Genomic DNA, 26,565 nt, shown 5'->3' with positions numbered 1-26,565 from the left:
CCTAGTCCTCGAGAGAGCCCCCCTCCGTGTCCCCATTACTACTGCTCAAATGTCCCTAATTTAAAAAAAAAAAAAACTATCCCAGCGGCAACTCTCGATCCCTCTCACTCTACTCTGTGCCAGAGAGGAGCACCCGGGCTGACCCAAGTCTCCTGGACGTGACCCCTGCCCCCCTACCAGCCCCAAGCCCAGACTTTATTGATGTCTCAGAATACGCAAGGCTTGCTAATGCATAATCCTCTAGGTCTTTATTAACATCAAACAAGGGACATCAGGGGGCCTGGAGTGCTGTATCTTAACTAGCATTCTCACTGTCAAAATTCCTTTTCTGAGATTTTCTTCTTGCTCCACCCCCACCCCGGTCTAGGCAGCGTTGTGCTAGGGCTAAATAATTCCACGACTCCCCCTTTTCATTTACTCATTTCCTGAGGTGGTTGTCTGGGTCCTGTCGCCCCAGCTCAGACGTCCAGAATTGGCCTAGACATAGTTCCTCCTCGCTGTCTTTGTAAATCAGCGGTGTTAGCCTCTTCACCTTCTTTGACTTTCTGATCCTGGCAAGGAAGGAAGGGGGTAAGGAAGTAAGTCTTTACTTGTAGTTGCACTTTCACAAAGACCTCAGCCTCCTCCAGGCTTCTGTCTGTAGGGCTTACCAGCTGTATTTAACTTTTGGGTTATTATAGAAAGTTATAAACTCTCTTGTCTTAGCTTCAGGCTCTATCCTCTCCCCAGAGCAGATTAATAACATGGGTTAGTTTTGTTTCTTGGTTGAATCTCGTCTTGTTACTTTTGTCCAAGCCCCTAACTTCCTTGGGGTCCTATATATCAATTTTCCCTCCAAGCTGATATGTCAACATTTCCTGGCTTTGGATCTTCTGCGATCTCATTAAACCACTTTCCTCTTACTAGTAAATAGAATCAGGAAGCCCCAAATGCCCAATGTTAGCTGAGGGGAAAGTAATTTGGTATAGTGCAAAAGTGGCTATTAGGAGGTTGCTCCAATGGATAAGTTTGACATTTCATCCTTGCTTGTTTTCAATTTTTCAAAGGATTTCACTTCAAATTATCATCCTTTACCAAAGCTAACGTTAACTTTGCAACAGCAACAGCAACAACAACAAAAAGTAAAGTGTTAAGTCCTTTAGCCAGTACTTCTGTATACTGTTCTGCCTGAAATTTTTACACAGATGAAATGTGGTTGAAGTAGCATCACCATGGTAACTGATATTGAGGCATTTTCTCTGTGTGTAGTTCTTCGTGCTGACTGAAGGCGGCAGTCGAGTCAGGTCAGGTTTCTGTGATCTTCCTGCTGGGAAAGACAGTCCACCTTTATGACCTATGGCACCTCAGCCTAAAATCCAAGGAGAAAAAAGGTGAAAAGTAGAGCCTGATTTTCTTTTTTTTTTTTTTTTTTAATTTTTTTTTTTAACATTTATTTATTTTTGAGACAGAGAGAGACAGAGCATGAACGGGGAAGGGGCAGAGAGAGAGGGAGACACAGAATCGGAAGCATAGAGCCTGATTTTCAACACACATTCCCCCACCCTCACAATGTTTGTGATGCGACCTTGGTTTGTCTCAGGGTTTCAATATATGCTGTTTATATGCTTTTCGACCTGTTGAGAAAGATCTTATGATTCTGGAGACCATATTTTTTTTCCACAGGAAAACTAAGGACATGTGGTATAATGAATACATTTGTCCCAAAAAATCCAGGACAGGCAGTCACCATACTTTCAATGTCAGGGGATTAAGAATTTATAAACATCTGTATGCGAAGGATAGGTTTCTTTCCAGAAGGCATGATTTATGTTGTTTTTCTGGGATTGAGGAGGAAGGGGGAGGCTGGCTGTCCCTGTCTGACTCAGGCTCAAGAGACTGAATTTTGTGTGTGCATCCCAAGTCCCCCTCCTCCATGGTTCAGTGTGGTTCTGGTGCACAGAGCCATCCCTGGCTGCTGTGAGTCACTGGGAATATCAATGGGTAGAAACGAATGAACTTCGTGCATAGTCCCTGCCTGGGTCACCCCCTAGAGTGAGTTAAGTCTTGGCTGTCAGAAACTGCTCCTATGCCAGGAGTGCTAAGCTATATTTATTTTTACCAGGCCTCTCAGACTTTCTTGTTTGGAGTGAGAGATCCTGAAAAGGATGCCAGAATGGGCTGTTTGTCTCCTTTTTATTGTCCTTTGGGACATGCCCCTAGCAAAGTTGTACGGGACTGCCAATTCCAGAGGGGTCTCAGAGGCATTAGTTTCCTCAGAAACACCACCTTCTTCCTTCATCCTTCTAGGACACACCAGGGAACTGAATTTCCAAAATCAGAATATTGCCCTGAATTAGACCATCACTAATGGCCTTTACAAAGGAAACATAGGGAGTGCTACAGAAACCAGATAGAAATGGGCACTATTTTGATCCAACTGGGTTCGTAGAATTCTCTTATAACCTAGGCATCGCTCAACAACCTGCATTTCTAGACATAATTCATCTGAAAGAGTAACAGGCCTTAAGTTTTACACTTGAAAACAGTTGTTCTCAATCAGGAGTGATTTTCCAGCCACGGGGCGATCCCAGGAGACACTTTGGGGCGTGAGTGCCACTGGCAAATACTGGGTAGACTCCAAGGATACTGCTAAACATCCTCCAATGATCACGACATCCCTCCCCACAAAGAATTATATGACAAAGGATTATCCAGCCCCAAATTTTAATATTGCTGATGTTGAAAGACCCTGCTTTGAAAGATTAAGAACACAAGTCTGCAACGAACTTCTCCATCTCTTCTCCAGAATCACCTTTTTTGTCAAGGCAGTGTGAATGGGGGGAAAGGGTTCTTAAAACTGTAGAAGGAAAAACAAAACAAAAGCACAGCTAAAGGAGCTTAAGGGGTCCTACACCTGCTGCTTCTGCCTGGAGAGGCTTATTTCCGGTATTTGCTCACTTAGTAAGTATTTATTAAGGGCATATTATGTTCCAGGAAATGTAGAGGCAGTGGTAAATAGATACATGGGGTCCCTAGAACTTACAGACTGATGGCTGGCATTGGGAGGGGACACAATGCAGAGGCATTGAAAGAATGATCCCACAAATGACTTTAAAGCTGTAAGCGATAAGGACATTCAAGGACAAGTACCGAGTTCTATGAAAGGAGAGACTTGATTTAGAATTGGGGATGCAAGGAAGGCCTGTTAGAGGCCCTGACACTCAAGCCGAGTAAGAGTCTTCAGGCTGGGAGTGGATGGGGAGAGCTTTGTTGTAGGCAGAAGGAGCAGCATTTGCAAAGGCCCTGAGCCAGGGAAGAGTCCCGAGTATGTATGAGAAAGTATCATTAACTTTTAGCAATGGGTGCTTTTATCTAAGTCCAGGGGGCTACTACTGGAGAAAGGGAGAAGAAATGAAAGTATAAGGAAAGGGTCTGATTGGCATTTCTGTGCTTTCTTTAATCACAAACCTTCACGCCACCATTTCTGGCGCCAGTACTTTTCATGATCTAGCTCAGTGGTGGTACTCACATCAGGGGCTGGGGGACAATGGCTGATTCAGTTCCCTGGCCTAACATGGGGCCCACCCTGAAAAGTGAGACATTCTAAGCACATTTTTTTTTTAATCTCCTGAAAGCTTGATATTCACGTATTTGGCATATATAAGTAGAGCCTTTGCAGCAAATACTTCTGCCCGTCTTGTTTATTTCAGCAGCAAAGATAAATTTAGAATGGTGGATACACAGATGGATCAATGAATAAAAACTCATTTAATTAACAAACATATATCAAGCATCTATGCAAATGGCCTCTCCGTTTTCACTTGCCCTTTATAATTCATTCCCTACATTACAGAAACCAGAGTGACTTCTTAAAAAACATAAATCAGGTAATGTCATAACTGGGCTTAAAACCTTCTGATGGTTTCCTATTGCACTTGGAATAATATCCATACTTCTCATGTGGCTTTCAAGGTCCTTCATGATCTGGCTTCTGCCTCCTACTTTGACCACTTCTCCCCTTATTCATTTTGCTTTAGTCACACTGGCTTTCCTTCAGCTCTGCAACATGCTATCATTTCTTCGAGTTTTTGCATGAGCTACCTCCTCTACTGTTTCCCCAAGCCCTCCCATGGAAGATCTCAGCACAGCATACCAGCCTCAGAGAAACCTCATCTTATCACCCTAAAGTTGCCTTGTTCTCCCTCCCTGCCTTTACCCTATTTCATTTAGGAGGTTAGATAAGGTTTCCCGAGGTGATGGCATTGGCCTTTATCTTATAGGATGCACAAAAGTTTACTAGGCAGAAAATGTGGGAGAGGTACATTCTAGGTAGAAAGAAAAACTTATACCAAAGCAAGGGAGTTGGAAAGAGCCAGTATGCTTGGGAAGAGTGAGTAGGAAAGTATGGCTGCAGTATTACATATGTAGCGAAGAGTAAATGGCAAGGTGGCTGGAAAAATAGGTTGGGACCAGACTGTGAAGGGATATATATTGTCTGCACGTTTAGGAATTTGCTCCATCCTAGTCATGGTGAGTCAGCAACTTATTTATTTATTTATTTTTAGTTTTGTTTATTTTTGAGAGAAAGAGAGAGCGCGTGCGCCTGTGCAAGTGGGGGAGGGGCAGAGAGAGAGAGGGGGACAGAGGATCCAAAGTGGGATCTACACTCACAGCAGAGTCTGATACAGGGGCTCAAACTCATGAAAACTGAACTGTGAGAGTCTGAACTGTGAGATCATGACCTGAGCTGAGTTTGGACATTTAACTGAGTGAACCACCCGGGCACCCAGCAACGCTTTTAAAGTATCGAAGTAACTTGGTCAGATTTGAGTTTTAGAACAATAAACTCTTGTAACAATCTAGGGATGAATTGGAGGAAAAATAAATGCAGAGACTGTAGCTTTTTGTCCTAAGATTCTAAAGTTTGGGAACTTACAATTCATATCCTAAGTTTATTTAGTTATTCCTAGTATATTCCCTCTCATCCTGAATGAATTCTCTTAGCTTGTCCACATGCGGCATTGTTCAATATGCCTTTTGTTTGCTGTTTTTTTGTTTTGTTTTGTTTTCTGGGCATTTCTTAACATGCAGTGATCTCTCACACACAATATTTAGGTATCTGAAGGATATGCCAATGCTCTGTTTGCTTTTTAAAAAATTTTTAATGTTTATTTATTTTTTGAGAGACAGAGCATGAGAAGGGGATGGGCAGAGAGAGAGGGAGACACAGAATCCAAAGCAGGCTCCAGGCTCTGGGCTGCCAGCACAGAGCCTGATGTGGGGCTCGAACTCATGACTGGAGCCGGAGTCGGATGCTTAACTGACTGAGCCACCCAGGCGCCCCAGTTTGATTTTTTTTTTTTTAAGTTTACTTATTTATTTTGAGAGAAAGAGAGCTATTGGGGGAAGGGCAGAGAAAGAGAGGAGAGGAAGAGAGAATCCCAAACAGGCACTGTTAGCACGGAGCCCGAAGACTGGCTCAAACTCACAAACTGAGATCATTACCTTAGCCAAAATCAAGAGTTGGTTGATTAATGAGCTACCCAGGTGCCCCTGTTTGATTTTTTAAAAGTTTATTTATTTAAGTAATCTCTACACCCAACCTGGGGTTCAAACTCACAACCCTGAGATCACTGCACTCTTCTAACTGAGCCAGCCAGGTGCCCCTCTATTTGATTTTTAATGCCCTTCTCAACAACGCCTTGCATTTTGCTGGCCTTTTTGTTTAATGAATTTATTTCATGAATTGATTCCTATGAGGAAACCATAAATCCTATGGATTGGATAGATTTAATTTTCTAGGCTTTTAATCTGGGGGGAGGGGGGAAGTCTACTTAACAGGTATTTATTCTGTCAGGCACTATGCATGTCCTAGAAACTTAAAAATGAGTGAACATTGTCTCTTGCCTTCAAGGAACTCACAATCTAGTAGGACAGTTCAAACAATTTTTTTAATGACATAAATGCGTATCAAGTGCATACTCGAGGACAGAGGAAGGCACAGCTAAGTTTTGTGAGCTACCAAGAAAGATCAGAAAATCTCTTTCCCTTTCAAACTGTATGAAAGTATAATTCCCAACTCTTTTTACAGCATTTGAAAATATAATATAACAAGAAGGTTCAAGTCTGTAATCACCTTTGAGCTCCGGTTCAATTTAAGCCATGTCCTCATAACCGCTTGCTTGTAATGCATTAGTTATTTTTAACTAAGAGTTTGTGAATGTTTCTTTTTCTTTTCTCTGCAAATTCTCCCAAATCTCTGGATGTTGACCTGTAGCAGTTCAAAATGACTTGTCTGTAAATAGCATTTTTTAATTTGAACATGTTAATCCCACACAGTGGCATCACACTTAGTTTCTGCTTTGCTTTTACGGAAGATAAGTCTTTTAAGAAGAGCTCAGCATGAATTTCATGACCTGCATTTCTTAGTAGCTACTTTGCCTTTAGCATCTTTTCTGCTTGATGAGTCGATAAAAGCTTGTCCTAGTTTCTTGAACCTATTTTGTAGCAATAATTCAGCCTGCATTTTTTCTTTCCTTATTGTTTCCTTGAAGTTTAAAACTATTTAGTACATTCATGTTTGTTTTCCTGTAGTTCTCAATTTAAGGGAGAAATTTCTTCCATGTCAGTCTCGTCATAGGTCCTCTGCAGAGCCAGAGATGTCTATTAATTTTCTCCTTATAATTAGGAATTATAATCTGATAAACTAATGTCTCCACATATCATCTCTTGTAGGTGTTTTTCTGATTCCTTTGACCTTGATGTTTCTGTTCCTTATGCTGTAGGAATGACTTTAACATCTGGTACCTTCCCTATGCTTTGATCAATTTCATATCACTTGCTTACACTCAGGATTGTGGAGTTGTCTTCTGAGTTGGTTGTTTACCGGGATGATTATTTGTTTAGGTAACCTTTTCAGAAGTATGTTATGATAATTTAAGAATCTGAAAACCCATCCAAATTGAAAGTTGACATTTTTTTTTCTTTCCTTAACATTCAACAAGGTCACAGAATTACATCTGCTTTTAACAAGTCTTGCGTATTTCCACTCTTCTTAAGACCCATGTTGTTTATTTCACTAAAAAATGTCCTCTGCTACTGAAGTGTGGCCAAAATCTGTTATCATGTACTCTATGGTAGAAGAGAAGTCTAAAAGTAGCTGTTCCTTCTTGGGAAAAACAAATACTATCTGGAAGGTCATCACTTCTGCTTTAAAAATATTTTGAAGATTTTCAAGTCATTTATTGTTTGTTTTCAAGTTATAATACATACCTATTATAGAAAATTTTGAGAATATATAAAAGTATAAAGAAGAAAAATAAAACAGTCAGTAATTCCAACACCAGTAAGGCTACCTGTTATTTCTGTGCAACCTCAAATTTTCTTGAAGCCTTAGTCTAGCAACCTCCTACCCTTTTCTTCCTCAATAGACTGTTCAAGACATTAAGAGTAGAAGACTGACTTTAAATATAAGGGTCCTTAGGATTTTTATGGAAGGGATGGAGCTGTAGGAAAAAGCTACTAATTGCTCCAGAGATGACATCTTGTTCTTATTTAGCTTTCTTTGAGTCATTAACAGTCGGGCGCCACTGGTGCTGAAACTTATCATTATTATAACCGCAAATGGGTTAATGCCCAAACAAAGCTATATTCTTGGGGCTGGTTCCCAGCTCCACCACACAGATCCCAACAGCAGCACCCTCCAAGTCCCAGGATAATGCTCCACAAATAAGAGGATGTCAAATGTTCAGCCTGGACTTGAAATTCTCTTCTTTTATCTGGGAGCTTCCAGTTACTGGCAGGGCAGAGCAAAAGGAAAAATAAATAAATAAAAAACCAAGCCAACAAACCCTAAAAAAAGAGGCTGTGTGGTTTAGTGGTCAGACCACTAGCCTGGAGGTTGGGATAGCTGTGATCCAGTTCTAGCTCTCTCACCGATTGGCTGGATGATGCTAGATAAGTCATTTTCCTGCCATGTTCCTCAGTTTCTCTGCTAAAAAAAAGGGAGAAGTACCTTAGGAAGTTTTTATGAGGACAAATGAATGATCTGCAAATAGCTTCGGGTTGCTTGGAAATAAAATTGTAAACCTTAATAATTACTATCCTATTACTTTATTAATAGCATAGTAATAAGTCACAGGTGTGAAAGTTATGAAACTTCTATACCCTCAAGCTGCACTGGGCGGGGGGGGGGGAGGGGCAAGAGGCAAGCATCGAGGAAGAAAGCAAATATTTTTTATCAAATTTGCAGGACCTGACATTAAATACCAAATTAGTAAATTCATTACATCGAGATCATAAATGCAGGTCCTAGTTTGGCTCTGATCCTTACCACATCCAAACTCAGAGTGACTCACAGGAGCCTAGAAATAAGACACATATACAATTTTAAGGGAAAGGGAGAATTAGGAGGTTTGAAGCTCCTGCTGGAGAAGGCTAAGAATAGACCGCGGACACAAAGAGAAGAAGGTCCTCTTTCCCTTTCCTCCCAGTGTAGGTGGTCCACTGGCTTCATGGATATTCCTCCCATAGCATGATTTTTCTTTCTTCTTTCCTACCTGCCTTCCATATCTTTTTCTTCCTTCTTTCATTCACTTCTTTCTTATTCTTTTTTTTTTTTTCACAAAAATCTCACATTGTGAGAACTAACTTAAAAAGTGAGGATACAGTGGCTTTTCCTACCAGGTTTCAACTGTGACAGGAACCACAGACCACTAACCTATTGCTGGAGTAGAGAGGAGCAAAAAGAAATATCTGGATATCTGGGACGTTCAACACCAATGAATGCTTTCCTTTCTTAAAAGAGAAGTCATCAATTAGGCATATAAGGGGGGGGGGGGAAATCTGGTGGTGTCCTTGTTTGTGCACCCCATCCCCTCAAGAAGTGAAATGTCTTGGTAGGAAAAAAGAAAGACACTTGGGAAGGGTATCAAATAGTAAGGGATAGGAGTAGAAATTGGGACTAAAGATAAATAGGATTTTGAGAGGAAATATTAATGAACTAGAGGATTTAATAAGCACCTTCTGCGTGTCCAGCCTGGACATAGGCTGAAAAGACACATTCCTGACCTCAAGGAGCAGCCAAAATATACGCCTGTGAAAGCACTTGGTAGCAATTTAAGGCAGCAAATAATAAAGAGATAAACATAGGTCATGGGGCATTAAGTGTTTATGGGAATTTAGGGGTGGGAGCTATTACTGCAAGTTAGGATAACAGCTGTATAAAGCAGAAATAGCAGTTATGAAATTCAGAAATCGCGGACGCGGAGGGCTGGCAATAATTTTTCGACACCGGGAAATGTGACAGATTCAAGGGAATCTCCACCTCAAATTCCTCTAAAACCAGCTCCTCAAGCATGGGAGTCCTAAGAAAACTCGACCGCCGTGAAGCGACTGCTCCCGGAACCGGTGTGGCCAGCTTGGGGTTGCGATACGGAGACTGTTGGCGAGACACCCTTTCCACCTCCCGCCTCCTCCCGCCGCGTGGTTGCCATGGCAACGGAGAGAGCCGGCGACCTGGGTTCCGGAAGCCGGAGAGCTAGAGCTTTGGAAGCTACCGTGGTCAAAGGATGCTGAGTCCAGAGCGCCTAGCCCTACCGGACTACGAGTATCTGGGTAGGAGCTTCCTTCAGCTTCGCAGAAGGAAAGAAGTGCAGACAATTAGGCCAGGGTCGGGGGAGGAGGCGGGGCGGGGCCTGAGTGGGGCCCGGGCCGGGTGGAGTAGGGAGGGGCCGGGAGGGGGCGCGTTCCAGGGCCTGGACTTGCGGGGAAAACAGCATCTGGGGGTCAAAGCATGTCTGAAGTGTTCGGGGCTCAGGCGGTGTGGATGGTGTTCAAAGGCGGATAGGATGGAGTTGAGAATTTGGGGGCCCTTTGGGGATATTATAGATAATGCCGGTGGTGCAGTAACCTTGGAACCTGAAGTGCCAAATCAGTCATTCTGTGAACAATCATTTTACCGTTACAGCCGCCACTGGCATTTTTGAGCATTTCTTTTACGTTAGGCACTGTGCTAATCAAGCATTTCACATGCATTTTTACTTAATCTTCACAACAGCCCTAGGAGGAAATACGGTGTTTTTCTTCCATTTTGCAGACGGAGAAACTGAGGCTGAAGAGGTAGCTTGGATAAATAAGGCCACACAGTTAGAAAATGGTAGAGCTAGAATCAGAGCCTCATTTGCCCACTCCAGAGCTTGAGCTCTTGACCACTAAGGCAGTAGCTGTAGTACTTTATGGAGCACCTTCGATGTGTGAGGCCTTTGCTGGATGAAAAGAGGATGTATATATGTTTGCGTATATGTATGTGTCTATATACGCTTATGCTTAAAATGATAGGCTTTATTTTTTAGAGCAGTTCTAAGTTTACATAAAATTAAGTAGATACACAGAGCGGTTCCCATATACTCTCTCCCCCTGACTCGGTTTCCCCTATTAATATCTGACATTAGTGGAGTACATTTGTTATAATTGATGAACCTAACCAAAGTCCATGCTCTACATTAGGGTTCATTCTTTGTGTTGTATAGTTTTGCGGGTTTTGACTAATGTATGTCACGTATCTGCTGTTACGGTATGGTGCAGAGTAGTTTCACTGCCCTCAGCATCCTCTGTGCTCTACCTATTCATCCTTTCTCCTGCTCCCCCCCCCCCCAACCCATGGCCTCCACTGATGTTGTTTTCTATCTCTGAAGCTTTACAGAATGTCATATAGTTGGAGTCCTATAGTATGCAACCTTTTCAGATTGGCTTCTTTCACTTGGCAGTATGCATTTCAGGCCCTCTATGTCTTTTCCTGGCTCGATAGCTCATTTCTTTTTTATCACTGAATAATAGTCATATAGATGTATTATAAAAATTTTTTAAATTAAAAACGTTCTGGTTTAAAATTCTAGATTGGTAATATGGAAATTGGGTTAAAAATATAAAGAAGTTTATGGTGAAGTCTCCTCCCACCTCCCTTCCCTAATGCCAATTTTCCTCCACCCTTAGCACATAGCAGTAACCACTATTACAGGCTTCCTACGTATCCTTCTAGATTAGTTTATTATGTACCTAAGGGAGAATATAGTGCCTGCTTTTTTTCATTTAATAGATCTTAGAGTAAGATGTCGGTCTTAGCTTCCTTCTTTTTAAAAATTTTTTTTTAGTGTTTATTTTTGAGAGACAGAGACAGAGCACAAGAAGGGGAGGGGCAGAGAGAGAGGGAGACACAGAATCCAAAGCAGGCTCCAAGTTCTAAGCTGTCAGCACAGAGCCTGATGTGGGGCTTGAACTCATGAACTGTGAGATCATGACCTGAGCTGAAGTCCGGCACTTAACTGACTGAGCCACCCAGGTGCCCCAAAAGCTTCCTTCTTAAAAAAAATTTTTTTTGAGGGTGCCTGAGTGGCTCAGTCAGTTAAGCGTCCAACTTCACTCAGGTCATGATCTCGGTCTGTGAGTTCGAGCCCCATGTCAGGCTCTGTGCTGACAGCTCAGAGCCTAGGGTCTGCTTTGGATTCTGTCTGTCCCTCCCCCACTCATGCTCTGTCTCTGTCTTTCAGAAATGAATAAACGTTAAAATTTTTTTTAAATTAAATTTTTTTTAGCTACATAGTAATTTAAATAATTTAACCAATTCTCTGTTGGTAGACAAGTTATTTTTAGCCTTTTGCTATCACTAAAAATACTCCACTGAATAACCTGCAATTTTGTTCCTTTACTAGTATATCCGCAAAGATAAATTCCACAAAGTAGAATTGGTGGATCAGAGGCATATACATTTTATGTTATTTTTTATTTATTTTGGGGGGGTATATGCATTTTACATATTGATAGATAGTACCAAATTGCCCTTCATAGAGGCTGTCAGCAGTATAAGAATGCCTGTTTTCCCATGGTCTTTCCAACAAAATGTATAAAATTTTTGAACGTTTTCAACCTGTTAAGTGGCAAATAGTCCCAGGGTGGATTTAGTGTGCATTTATTTTATGCAATTGAGCATCTTTCTGTCAAGTTTAACTTTGGTTCTTGAAAGGTATATGGTATATAGAGAGAGAAGTGTATAGATATGTGTATATACATATGTATATGTATGTATATATGGAGAGAGAGAGAAAAAGGTTACTTGACCACATCCATTAATTAGTCAAAAGGGCATAGTTTTATCACAGATAATTTTGTATCCAATGAATAATAATATCAGTGTCTAGCAATGCCTAGACTTTTGCAAAGGATTTCATGTATTTTATTTATCCAGTATTCAATGAATCTATAAAATATTTGAAAAGCCTGGTCCATTGTTCAGTCCTTTAGATGTTTGCTGTTTAAATGATATACCTCAAAGGCTTAGCATACTTTAAATATAGTGCTTTAGTGAATAGAAGTTGGTGATCCCTCCATAGTGACTTTTTCAGGAAGACTAATTCAGTGCAAGTGGCAGTGCTGATAATGAATCTACAAACAGAATCAAAGTCCCAAGTTGATTAAAAAAAGTTTCACTCTCCACCTGTCCACCTAATGTTTGAACCCTGAGCAAGTGCTTCTTCAGGCACTGTTGCATATTCAAGTGTCTTAACTCCCTGTCCCATTCAGCATCTGGACATTCATACTGCCCTAAACAAAGTCATACTCCTCACTGGCCTCCTCATGATTCATCAGACCCTACAACTGTGCTGAAATGCGTTTGTTTTTAGTTGAGAACAACCTCTATCCATCATAGTTTGCTCTGTTTTACGTATAGGCTGTTTTGAAGTATTCACCCTCAGTTTAATGACCATTGAAAACCACTCTCTCTTTTTTGAATGTTTATTTTGAGACGGAGAGAAGGAGCACGATCATGCAAGCGTGTGAGCGGGGGAGGGGAAGAGAGAGAGAAGGAGAGAGAAAATCCCAAGTAGTCTGTGTGCTCCCAGCAAACGGAGCCTGAAGTAGGGTTCCATCTCATGAGATCTTATGGTTGGTGATGACCTAAGCTGAAATCAAGAGTCAGACACGTCACTGACTGAACTACCGAGGTACCCTGAAAACATTCTTCATAGATTAATAAAATATTTCCTGGTTTAAAAAATTTAAATACCTGTAGAGAGTTTTATCTTTTTGGTTTCTTTCTTTTTTTTTTTTTTCCTCTTATAAGTTATAAAGTCACTTATGTGTATAGGCCTAGAGAAAATACATATAGAGAAAAGAAAATTGCAAGGACAGGAAAACTCTAGGCATTCAGTGAAACAGAAAAGCCAAAGCTGAGCACCCCTTGGTACATGTGTCGGGAGATCTCTTTTTAGTGTTACGATAGAAATTACAGTCATGTCTATTCAGTGAGTATCTGCAGACTTCCCTTTCTGTCTGCTAACCAGGCCTTATATTTGCCTTTTTGACTATTAGTGAAGAAAACAATCTTTCATCAGTTGGGTAAACTGATCCATTCCCTGCTGACTTTGTGGATTAGGAACCTGTAATCATGGTCTGGAATGGCTTAGGATCTTAAGATCATCATTACAGAAGCAACTCAATGATGTTCATGCCTGCAGTCATCAGAATGTAATGACAGAAGTTGTGTTAATGCCGAGGGCTGAATAGAAGAGAGTCTGGTAAGGAGATGAAATAAGGATAGAACCCTTGAAAGATTTCCAGCCTTATGAAATCTACTTATTGGAAGCTTCTGCCAGAGGCTGAGGTGTGTCTGTGTATCTGGTTGGGTGTGGAGAACTCTCTAGAGCCGAAGGGCAGCCTGTTCTGGTCCCAGGTTTGCAAAACACACCACCTACGTGCTGACCTGAGTATAAGCATGAGGGTGTGAAGTTTCTTTTTTACTTCACCTAATTTGGTGAGGTGCCTGCTTTCACTCATGCTCCAAGTTGCCTCTTCAGTTTCCATGGAAACTGCTTACTCTCACTAAGTTTGGTATTAGGTTGGCATAATAGATAATTCTAGGAAACCAGAGATGATCTCTTTCCTTTGGAGGCTCTACTTTTAGAGGAATCACAGTAAGTTGGATAGTTTTTTTAAGTTACGGTTTTTAAGCACTTTGTACGTACTTAGCACCGTGCCTTATCTCACTTATTCTTCACAACCACGACACAAAGTGGGTATTGTTCATCCCATTTGGTGGTTGTTGTGGTTTTTGGTTTTTTTTTTACATTTTTAAAAAATGTTTGTTTATTTTTGAGAGAGAGCGCAGCAGGGGGGCAGGCAAAGAGAGAGAGGGACAGAGGCTCTGAAGCAGGCTCTGTGTTGACAGCAGAGAGCCTGATGTGGAGCTCGAACTCACAAACCAAGACATCATGATCTGACCCACAGTCGGACGTTTAACCAACTGAGCCACCCGGGTGCCCCTATTTGGTAGTTATTAATATCATCTCATTTTACAAATGAGGAAACTGAAGCGTAGAAAGGCTCATTCATTTGTACAAAGTCATATAGGTGATGATGCATAGCAAAGCCAGGGCTCAAACCCACGTTTGTCGATTCCTTAGTCTTTTTTTCCCTTCTCCACCAACAAGATACAAATAAACAAACCAAAGCATTTACTTGCCTGCAAAGGGCAGTGATCCTTGCTTCTCTGGTAAGAATGGAGCTCTTAAATAGTTCATTAGTGGGGCGCCTGGGTGGCTCAGTCGGTTGAGCGTCCGACTTCGGCTCAGGTCATGATCTCACAGTTCATGTGTTCGAGCCCCACATTGGGCTCTGTGCTGACAGCTCGGAGCCTGGAGCCTGCTTCAGATTCTGTGTCTCCCTCTCTCTCTGCCCCTCCCCCGCTCATGCTCTGTCTCTCTCTCTCTCTCTCTCTCTGTCAAAAATAAATAAACATTAAAAAAAAAAAGTTTATTAGTTGCAAATAAGTTTCCTGAGAACAGGAATTGTATTTTACTCATCATTGTATACTTGCCTTTCACAATGTAGACACTTAATGCAAACATATGTTAAATCAAATGTGAATAATCTTATTTTAGGGTACCCTAAATGTGAGCAGCTAGCAGCAACTATTAAGACTTAATTAAGCACTAAAAAAAAAAAAAAAAAAAAGGAATTAAGCATTTATTATGCACCAGTAACATTTTAAGTGCTTTACATATATTAACGCACATGAAGATAATTTTAATTGTTATCTCCATTTGACAGATGAGGAAATTGCAGCATAAAAATATTGAAAAACTAGTTAGTAAGTCAAGGAGGCAGAATTCTAACCCAGTAATCCGAGTCCATATTGTTAAACTCTGTGCTATAAATATCTTGAGTGAATGCAAAATTGTGGCTCCAACTATTGCATATAGACCTATGCATGGATCCTGGAGTAAGTTCAGGTGATTTCAAGTGCTTAATTTCACATTTCTGCCAGGAGGGGGCATCCTAGGAATCAGGATGGGTTTGGGAATAGTAAAATTCCAGTTCTCTCTTGCCACAAGACTCATCTCGCAGAGGCTAGCAATGAAGAATGTCACCTCTAAAAGTAATCTATTCGGGAGAGTTTTATTGAGGGTAATTTGTGTACTTTGGGTAGCTGTGTGATTTTGAAGAAGTTACTTAACCTCTCTGCGCCTTAGTTTCCTTATCTGCAAGCTGTAGATGATAATAGTACTTACCGCATCCATACATGTGAACTTTTAGAGCACTGCTTGGCTGCTGCATTGTGTCTACATTGTGAAAAGAGAGTATACAAAGATGAGTAAGATATCTTTTCTTTTAGAGCACCTGCGAAGGTGCTCAATAAATATTAACAATTATTATAACTATACTTTTTATAAAAGCATATAATGCATCTGTGGCAGCCATTAAAGTGTGACTCTCAGATATCCTGCTGTGGGGAAGGGAGGGTAATTAACTTTCGACTCCAGCTCTGAATCCAACACCTTGTTCACACTGAGATCACACTTCCCACAAGCTGCTTCCAGCCAGTGGCTGGGTTGGACAGACCCACTGCTATGAGATATGTGACTGATTCTTTTGATGGTGACTTTGCCTGGAAGACTCCCATTGCACTGTAGTCTAAATTCTCTTTCTCTCCCTCTCCATCTCTCTCTCACTCTAAAGGATCATTGTCATCGGTCAGCAATCCCAGCCTCCTGTGGCTCCTTCCCCATTTGCCTTGTGGGTTTTCCCCCCAGTATTATCTCTTGCATGTCTGATCCTGTCTTGGTGTTGCTTCTCAGAGTACCTGGACTAAGACAACATCCAACAGTCATTAATATAGTCCCTTCCAGCCTTAAGGTTAATACAATTTCTTCAAGCCTTGGCAGAGGTTCTGACATACAATTCTTTCTATGTAGAAGACTCTTACATATTACTAATCTTATTACGGGTTTTTGTATTTGCTGATATTGTAGCACATGATATACTTATCTTACTGCCAGACACTTAATTAATTAATTTTTTTGCTTTTGGATGAATCCTGATAAGAAAACTTATTTTTATTTGAATATCACTAATGAATCTTCCAAACCCAACCATATGCTAGGAAACGTTGCTATTTGTAATAAACTAGCAGAAATGCGCTTAAGGCTTTAAAGTGCTTGGATTGTTGCAGAAAGGAAATGAAATAAAATATTATAGATGTTACACTGACTTCCTGAATCTTTAGAAACTAGATAAAACTAGTTGCTTTAAAACTGGAAGGTTTTTAAAAAGTTTTTTTAATCTTTTTTTTTTTTTTTTTTTTTTTTTTAGTGAGAGAGAGAGTGCACACGCAAGCAGGGGAGAAAGGCAGAGGGAGAGAGAGAATCTTAAGCAGGGTCCACACTCAGCACAGAGACACGGAACTTGATCTACCAACCCTGATATCAGACCTGAGCCACAGTCAAGAGTCTGACGCTTAACTGACTGAGTCACCCAGATGCCCCAGAACTGATCACTTTAAAATAGTAACGAACATGTTCACAAAATCACTTCTTCCTTCCCCTCTTCTCATTTTCCTTTCTTCCTAATTGTTCCTTCTTTCCTTCTTTCCTGAATACCCTGTCTATATATATAGCAAAACATGAATATAAAGCGTCCCTCCTGGGAAGCTTAATGCCATACATAGGAGATGGGACATACTCAGAGATGACAATAACATAAGGTGACAGTGGCATGAGTGCTGTTGTAGAGGGGGTGGGCTGCATGTGTGCTGCTGTCTTGCTGCTTTCCCAGTTCGGTTGGCGGCTTCTCAGTCATGGCAGGGCAGCGGCTCCCTAAGTGGCCCAGGTCTGGGATGTGCCTCTGGGAGTTGTTCCTGGATGTTCAGCCTAGACTCTGTTTCTTCTGCCTTTCCAAGGATTCTGTAAGCCATTTGATAAATGTGATAAATATGTTTTTATTGGGGAAAAAAAAGAGCAAATGAGTTCTAAGGCATGTTGTTCCTGACCCTCCCCCCCACTCCCGTTTCTCCAAGGTAACTAAATTGCAGATGATTTATTTCATTGTTATTCCGGGGTCTTCAAACAATTCTGTAAACTTTTGACCTTATCATTTATATATTTAAGTAATATTAAAATCTTTCCTCCAACTGCTGTCCAAAAGTTAGACATCACTTTTGTTTACACAAATATCACATTTGCTAAAGGAGTAATTTTAGGAGGCACAGTTGGTGAAGTTTTAAAAAGTAATAATAGTAGGGGTACCTAGGTGGCTCAGTTGGTTGAGCAACCAACTCTTTGTTTCCGCTGAGGTCATGATCTCATGGTTCATGGGATAGAGCCCTGAGTCAGGTTCTGCATTGGCAGCTCAGAGCCTGCTTGGGATTCTCTCTCTCCGTCTCTTTCTGCCTGTCCCCACTCATGCATGCTCTCTCTCTCTCTCTCACGCTCTCTCTCTCAAGATAAATAAATAAACTAAAGAAAACTTTTAAAAAGTAATAAAAGATGAGAAGAGAAAAATGATTAAGTCCATCATCCTGTTTATATCCTTCTTACACTTATCACCATTATCTTATCTATTTGTATACTTGGTTATTGTCTGGTTCTACTAGAATGTAAGTGATAAAGGCAGGCTTATTCTCTCAGTATCTCGAAAATCTAGCACAGTGCTTGGCTCAAATTAAGTGCTGAATTGTTAAATGGATGGTCTGCTTTAAGTAGCAGAATAATTTTTTTCTTAAAAAGAGAGAGAAAAATCCAGTTCAACAAATAGTTATTAAATTTCTACTATGGAGAGACACTAGGCTTTTTTCCCTTCCTTCCAAGGATGAGCAAAAAAGGATGACTGGTTAAAATGTGCCCTGGATCCTTCTGGTTTTATACCCCGGATCCTTCTGGTTTTATACCCTAATTATCCCTAAGGATAGTTTCATGGTTTATGCCATAGTTTCTACTGTTTGGTTACATAATAGTAAGATTTAACCCATTTTTTAAAAATGGTATTTTAAGGGGCGCCTGGGTGGCGCAGTCGGTTAAGCGTCTGACTTCAGCCAGGTCACGATCTCGCGGTCCGTGAGTTCGAGCCCCGCGTCAGGCTCTGGGCTGATGGCTCAGAGCCTGGAGCCTGTTTCCGATTCTGTGTCTCCCTCTCTCTCTGCCCCTCCCCCATTCATGCTCTGTCTCTCTCTGTCCCAAAAATAAATAAACGTTGAAAAAAAAAATAAAAAATAAAAAAAATAAAAATGGTATTTTAAGAAGGAAGGACATTTTATACACTCTTGGGGCATCTCCATGAGATCCCATCCTGTAGTTGGGCAGAATAAAATGCTTTGATTAAGACTGGAATTACCCTCACAAACTAATCTCTGGGTTCTCTGTGTTGGGATTGCCCCTGTACTGCTTCCCTAGGGGCTGTAGGAAATAGCTCATTCTATGATTGGAATTTCAAGTCAAAACACATTTATCTGAGCAGCATTTTAATGATTTATCAAAGAGAGGAGGGATTTTCCCAAACACATCTGAACTTACCAAATTACTGATCCCATTAGCTATGTTTTCTCTTAAGCACCTTTCTTTGAACAAAGCAATTACTGCTGAAATCATCAAATGTATTTTTCATAAAAGCTTTTGACTAAGTTTTGTTTGATTAGTAGGAACCCAGTAAAAGTAAATATTGTTTGAGAAGGCACTTTCAGAGCCCTTTCTTTTTCTTCATTGAATTAGCTTTTTAAAAGCACTGTTCTTTGGAGAGTAAGAGCCTTTTTCCAGCTGTCCTATTGTGTAGCTCAAGGTCTTGTTAATACTATTATCTGGCCCTGAGATTACAGGTAATTGTGATAAAACACAAGCTTCAGTTTCTGTAATCTCAGACAGAAATCTGTTTGTGCCCAGGCCTTCATATCAGGTGTTTGCTAAACTCAGACTTCTCTCACCTGGGATAGCCCCCACTTGCCCCCAGTAAACAGAGGTATCTGGCAGGGATAGGGCTGCATCAGGGCCATTGCCTTTTTTTTTTTTCCTTAATTGTGTGGCAGTACTCCTCCTGTGGCCAACTGATATTCAACGTGTGCTAAATAGGAAAATTATATATTTAAAAATAGGCATGTTTGAAACAATCACACTTTTGAATGTGAAATGTACCAAAGGCCACATGTCTTTGGCTTTGCTTGTCAAATGGAGAGGCTGCCAGAACCACTCGGCTCCATGGTTCTCATGCCCCAAAGTCCTGCAAGTTGACACGGAAGTAGACAGCACACAAAGAAGCTCAGCCCATGAGAAAGTGAATTTGGGCGCTTGGGCTGGCCTCCTTTCTCTCTGTGCGGACTTTTTTCCAGCTTCACTTCTTCTGTTCCATCTTAGTTTCTCAGAAAGGAGAGATTAAATGTGTCTGGAATGTCAGCATGTTAACTGCACAGGCAACATGAGGCTAGCACTCAGGCCACTGTTCAGCCTGTCATATGGAAGGAATTGCCTTTCAGGGGAGATTATAATTGTGTATGTAGCCACACAAATGCACATTCTGCCTGGAGGGAAATGCACAGAAGAGGAGGCCTCATGCTGCCACTCAGGTCTCTTTGTAGAGGGCTGCATAAGAAGCCCTCACATGGTGGAGTCAACCCTTTTGGGCTTAATGAGTCATCTTTTTGTGTGATGCCTACTTCAAAAAAAAAAAAAAAAAAAAAAAAGAAGAAGAAGAAAAGAAAAAAAAAAGGAAGAAGAAGAAATGCATTTTTCCCAAAGTGAGTTGCTTTTATCGGCCCTGCAGCTTTGTCTAAGAGTTCTGTACATTCCTGATGACATCATTTACAATGCTAGTGCACAGACAGTAAACAAAAAATAATTTAGCTTTTGGGCATTTAGACAAAACTTAAATAGTTCAATTTAGAGAAACGATAATAAGCTTTATAAACAGTGCACACATGAGCTTAAACAACGAGCATGACCCCAATCCTTTTTGGAATGTGATGTGTTGAAAGATGGCTATAGAGAAAACTAGAAGTTTGACACTTTTGAATTATGTGCAGTTCAAACTTGAGTCCGTGGTCTGGTGTCAATCCCAAGCAGTATGTTCTAGTTAGTGGGTAAAATATAGCCTACCGTGTAAGTCATCAAGCTCCTTGAGCCATAGCATTTTACCTATAAGAAAGGAGAAGGTAATATTACCACCTACCTTGCAGGAATGTTAGAATACTGAGAAAATAAATATGTGGAGCTCTTTATAAGGAAGGCATTTTGTATATGGAAAAGGCTATTATTCTCCTTGATCAAATTTACCCCCAAAATGGAGTTGATAAAACCCACCTCACAGGGAGCTGAGAGGATGAATTAATCTATATCAAATATCTTAAGCTATTTAATAAGACCCAAAATTGTCTTTTTTGATAGTCTGTCAACCACCAAGCCTGACATTTAGACTCATGGTTAACTTACAAAGCCTTACATACGCAGTCAATCTTTTGCCTCGTCTTCAAGGGTTGGCATGTACAGAACTATAAATATATAAGTAGAAGAAAATAGGTTAGGTCTTCAGGGAGAATGGTCCTGCCTTTTTTCTCATCAAGGTTATGCCTATGAATAGCCTGTGAAGTCTTGCTAATCTTTGTTGCCATGTCTGGACATAGGGACTGTTTTGACCTTTGCTCTTCCAGTAAATATTTGTTTTTGATTTCATATTTCTAAAGGAGAAACTCACAAGGAAAAGAAGTAGTTGACTTGTCTCACATTGTGGACTTTTTCTTATCATATTTCCTAGTAGTTAAGGGAAAATAATTATTTTTGAAGGACCTGACATCAGGCTCCTCAAGTGGAAAGTTCTTTAACTCAGCCAAGTAAAACACACACACACACACACACACACACACACACACACACACACACACAGCTTTGATTTTTATGTTTAGAAAAGGGACACCAGAAAATGATTTATCTTTTTTAATGACAAAGTTATCACTGACATCTCTTCTTCCGTTGTAGTACTTTCGTAAGATTTGAGACACAAGGTTTCCTTGGACTCCTCCGTTGTAGCCACTTCCAGCCAATAGAAAGCAGAAGGAGAAGGAAGGACTCCAGGGTAAACACCTTTTAAGCAAGTGAGGCAGAAGTTACAAACACACCTTGTGCTCACATTTCATAGGTGAGAAATGACTTTCTAGTTGCAAAGGAGCCTGGGAATTGAAATTCAGCCAGACAATCATGTGCAAGAATGGGAGCACAGATTTTGGGGGAAGCAAACTGTAATCTGGCATACCTAGTGTTTACAGTGGAGATGTCTCCTCCACTGAAAGTGAGGTATATTGTTGGTAGCTAATTGCCCTGATTCATAGCTGAAGCATGGATGCACTGGTGGGTGTTTAACTTTTGTCCCCTACCTCTGCCTTTCAAAGTACAGAGATAGTTCATCCCTTATCCTTGTTCTCCATTCTTTTTCTTTCTTAACTCTGTCTCTTGTCATTTCTCTTGTATCAGTTCTCTGTCCTTTGTAGACATTTCCAACTAATCAGAATAGTCCCTTTCTACACTTTCGTGAGCATATGTAATGTTAGGGTTTTAGTTCTTTATAATTGTGTTGGTTGCTGGGTGTTGGTGGTTACTTTGCTGCCACATTTTTTTTTTTTAATTGGGAGTTAGAGACCCATTGTAGGAGTGTAAATCTTGTCTTCAGAGAGCCTGTTTTACTATATATAAAGATATTAATCTTCCTAGACTCAGAATGATTAGAAGATTTAGGAGAACGAGGAAAAGGTGATGCCACAGAAACTGGAGGTGGAGTGAGTTTCAAGATGGAGGGAGTGTTCAGTAATATCAGTTGCCTCATAGAGGTCAAACAAGATAAGAGCTGCCAAGGAGGTTGTTAGTGGCATTAGGCGAGAAGTTTCATTGGAGCAGTGTGGCAGGATGCCAGATTTTCCTGGATGGAGGAGTAAAGGGGAAGAGCGAATGAGTTGAGACAATAGGTAGGTTCAAAATTTTTTCCCCAGAAGTTTGGTTGTTTGGGGAAGGAAAAGGAGACGGGGTGATAGCAAGAGTAGAGAGATTTTGTTGTTTTTAGCTTTTTAGATGAGAGACTGGAATATGTGTATAGGCTGAAGGAAAAGGAGCCATTTTAGAAAGACAGAGGGAAGATCCAGGAGAAGGAAAGGATGATTCACTGAATATGTTTTCAGAAGAGGTGAGAAGGAACTTTGGGATCAAGGGCAGAGGTGAAGGTTATTTTTATTTTATTTTATTTTTTTAAATTTACATCCAAGTTAGTTAGCATTTAGTGCAACAATGATTTCAGGAGTAGATTCCTTAGTGCCCCTTACCCATTTAGCCCATCCCCCCTCCCACAACCCCTCCAGTAACCCTGTTTGTTCTCCATATTTATGAGTCTCTTATGTTTTGTCCCCCTCCCTGTTTTTATATTATTTTTGTTTCCCTTCCCTTACGTTAGAGGTAAAGGTTGTTTTGAAGGTGGGAACCAGGGCCACATTTATCCATTAGGCATTATGGGCATTCTGCCTAATCTCTAAACTGTTTTAAGATCTTTGAAAATATTTGAGTCCTAGGGGCACCTGGGTGGCTCAGTTGGTTAAGTGTCTGGCTCCTGGTTTCGGCTCGGGTCATGGTCTCACAGTTCAGCCCCGTGTCGGACTGTGTGCTGACAGCAGAGCCTGCTTGGGATTCTCTCTCTCCTTCTCCCCCTCTCTTCTTGTACAACACATACACACACACTCCCTCTCTCTCAAATAAATAAATAAATAAATGAAATATAAATATAAAAAATATTTGAGTCCAACAAATTTTATTGATCTTCAAATATGGATAAATGTTTTTTATATATTTATAAAACATAATACAATGTCATTATTATAATTAGTATGGACAAACATTTTATTATACCTGAAAGCAATTTATAGGTAACATTTTTCTCAAGTAACATCAATTCCCAATTGAGAAGTCGGATCCTAAGATGGTCTTAAAAGGACTCTCCAAGGATTATTCAGCAATAAAAAGAGAAGGAAATCCTGTCATTTGCAACATGGATGGACCTTGAGGGCATTATGCTAAGTTAAATAAAGCAGACAAAGACAAATACCATATGATCTCACTAATATGTGGAATCTAAAAATAAATTAGACTCATAGGTACAGAGAACAGATTGGCAGTTGTTGAAAAAGGTACAAACTTCCAGTTATACAGTAAGTCCTGGGGATGTAATGGACAGCATGGTGACTATAGTTAATAATACTGTATTGTATATTTAAAAGTTGCTGAGAGAGCTTAAAAGTTGTCATCAGAAAAAAAAATTGTAATTGTGTGTGGTGATATATTATTAACTAGACTTATTGTGATCATTTCATAATATATACAAATACCAAATCATTATGCTGCACCCTTGAAACTAATAAGTTACATGTCACTTATAGCTCAATAAAAAGAAAAAGGAAAAAACTCTGACTCTACAAGGAATAATTGTATTTGACCAACAGAGATGGAAAATGAGGAAGGTGAGGACAGAATTAAGCTTAGAAATAGAGCTGAAAGTTGATATTCTTTACCTGACCACCTCTTCTTTGTTTTTGAAGTAGGATTTTCAGGGTTTTGTTCTCAAAGTTAGAGAAACAGAAGTAAAAGGCTTAGGAGAGCAAAGGAAGTTTGTATTTGTTGCTGTGGGAAAGAAGAAAGGCACAAATATAAGAAATCTGGCAGCACTCAGACATTTGAAGTGAAGACACATAAATAAAACAATTGGGAAAACAGTAACAGAGAACATTAACAAATAAAGTTGGCTATGTAAATTGGTGAAAGAAAAAATATAAAAATATTACAATCGTAACTAGATGAAACAAATGAAAAAGTAAAAAAACTGTTAGGAAAACAATATGTTACAAATAATGGGCAAGGAGAGGGAAGATCCAAAGAGCACATTTAAAAAATTTTAATGTTTGGGGCACCTGGATGGCCCAGTCCATTAAGCGGCTGATTTGGCATAGGTCATGATCTCCCGGTCCCTGAGTTCGAGCCCCGGGTCGGGCTCTGTGCTGACAGGTCGGAGCCTGGAGCCTGCTTCTGTTTCTGCATCTCCCTCTCTCTGTGCCCCTCCCCCAGTCACGCTCTGTCTTTCTGCCTTTCAAAAATGAATAAATGTTAAAAAAATTTTTTTAAATAAAAATTTAATGTTTATTTTTATTAGCTACAGAATTTTACTGGCAAAGTAGATTGAACGAGTTTTTTTTTTTTTAATGTTTATTTTTGAGAGAGAGGAAGACAGAATATGAGTGGGGGAGGGGCAGAGAGAGAGAGGGAGACACAGAATCTGAAGCACGCTCCAGGCTCTGAGCTGTCAGCACAGAGCCCGATGCAGGGCTTGAACCCATGGCCTGTGAGATCATGACCTGAGCCAAAGTTGGACGCTTAACTGACTGAGCCACCCAGGCATCCCAGATCTAAAGAATTTTAACAAAACACAGCAGTACCATACCTCACAAACTTCTCCCCTCTAAGTCCCACTCCTCATAAGAGACTATTTTAAATTTTTTTCACTGTTTCTTTTGCTTTTTTGCTGCATAGTTAAAAAAAATTTTTTTAATGTTTATTTATTTTTGAGACAGAGCGTGAGTGGGGGAGGGGCAGAGAGAGAGGGAGACACAGAATCTGAAACAGGATCCAGGCTCAGAGCTGTCAGCACAGAGCCCAACACGGAGCTCAAACTCATGAGCTGTGAGATCATGACCTGAGCCGAAGTCGGACGCTCCACCGACTGAGCCACCCAGGTGCCCTGCTGCATATTTTTAAATAGCATGTTTAAGCTACTTCTTTTAAGAAGAGTTCTTGATGAGGGGCGCCTGAGTGGCTCAGTTGGTGGAGCGTCCGACTTTGGCTCAGGTCATGATCTCGCGGTCTGTGAGTTCGAGCCCCGTGTCGGGCTCTGTGCTGGCAGCTCGGAGCCTGGAGCCTGCTTCAGATTCTGTGTCTCCCTCTCTCTCTGCTCCTCCCCCACTCATGCTCTGTCTCTCTCTCTCTATGTCAAAATAAATAAACATTAAAAAAAAAAAAAGATTTAGATGTGATCTAATGACTTCCTGTGATGGATTCAGTGCTTTTATACCCCCTAAAACTTCCATTTCTCCTATCCTTCTAATAAAATTATGATTTTTGGTTAAGTCAGTATTCAGTGTTTATTATGACTATGGAAATGATATGTATATATTAGTTATGTAGTACACTATGATTACATTTACCCTTTTTACATAGTTCTTTTTCCCCTTTTTCCTGTAGTTAATAATTGCCTTGTCTTTTATTTGGTTGGTTTTGTATAAATTTGTCTCTAATTTATCCCTAAACTCCATCCAAAAGGTCAGTCTTCTCTCAGTTTATGCAGACACATCAGGTGTTCTCCAAGTTTCAATTTATTTTCTTTATGAGAACTCTCCTGGAGCACTCCTTCACCTAAGTGGTCCTCCTACTTCAGTCTTGTCTGGTTGCTCTCTAAATCTTCTATCCTTATCATGTATATTACTTATCTCTCTCAAGTTATATTCCATATTTCTTGAAGCCTGTGTTTACCTTTTTCCTTATATACTCCTTCCTTTTGTTATATGGCATCCTCCAGTAGCTTTCTGAGAAAAGGTGCATGCAAAATAAGATTTGGAGGATCTTGTGTCCGTGAAAATGTCTTTATACTACCCTTACATTTGATGGATAGTTTGTGTAGGTATAAAATTCTATGTTGGAGATAATTTTCCCTTAGAGTTTTTAAGGCATGTCTCCCTTTTTAGCTTTTTATATTGCTGTTGAGAAATTTAATGCCATTTTGATTTGTGATATTTCATAAAGATGTCTATTGGTGTAGATCTTTTTTCATTTATTGTCTTGAGATCCTTTCAACATAGAAATTGATATCTTTCAGTTCCGAGAAGTTTTACTGAATTATGTGTCTGATATTTTCTCATGTCTATCTCTGGAACTGTTGTTATTCAGGCATTGGACCTTATGGCTTCATGCTCTAATTTTCTTATCTTTTTCTCTTCCATATTTTTTGGTTGTTGTTCTTACTGTGAATATTTTTGACCTTTCCAATCCTGCTGAATTTTTAAAATATCTACTGTTATATTTTAAATTTCTTTACTTATTTTTTTGTTTTCTGAATTTAGGAATACAAGATCTTATCTTGCCTTTCTATTAATTTTGGTATTTTTTTCTTTTGTTTTGTTTGTATCTATGTCTCCTGCATTTTTTTCTTTTCTCCTGAGTTTTTTTTTTTTTTTTTTTTTTTTTTTTTTTTTTTTTTTTT

At 40.1% G+C, this 26,565-nt stretch overlaps 1 protein-coding gene across 4 annotated transcripts in view; it reads left to right on the top strand.

Annotated features, from left to right (window-relative positions):
• Positions 1-9,462: 9,462 nt before the first annotated feature.
• The window catches only part of CSTPP1 (centriolar satellite-associated tubulin polyglutamylase complex regulator 1), a 197,639-nt gene continuing 180,536 nt past the window's right edge, over positions 9,463-26,565 (top strand). The window contains exon 1 of one of the 4 annotated variants that reach the window (XM_040495278.1): positions 9,463-9,594. In XM_040495278.1, the coding sequence (XP_040351212.1) occupies positions 9,549-9,594 (46 nt within the window). In that variant the 5' untranslated portion in view covers positions 9,463-9,548. The remainder of the gene's footprint in view (positions 9,595-26,565) is intronic. The other 3 variants (XM_040495279.1, XM_040495280.1, XM_040495277.1) reach the window with 3 other exon arrangements.

The sequence above is a fragment of the Herpailurus yagouaroundi genome, unplaced genomic scaffold, assembly GCF_014898765.1.
Source record: "Herpailurus yagouaroundi ecotype Mexico unplaced genomic scaffold, PumYag 187, whole genome shotgun sequence".
Taxonomy (NCBI): Eukaryota; Metazoa; Chordata; class Mammalia; order Carnivora; family Felidae; genus Herpailurus; species Herpailurus yagouaroundi.
This window is presented reverse-complemented; position numbering and strand designations above follow the sequence as displayed.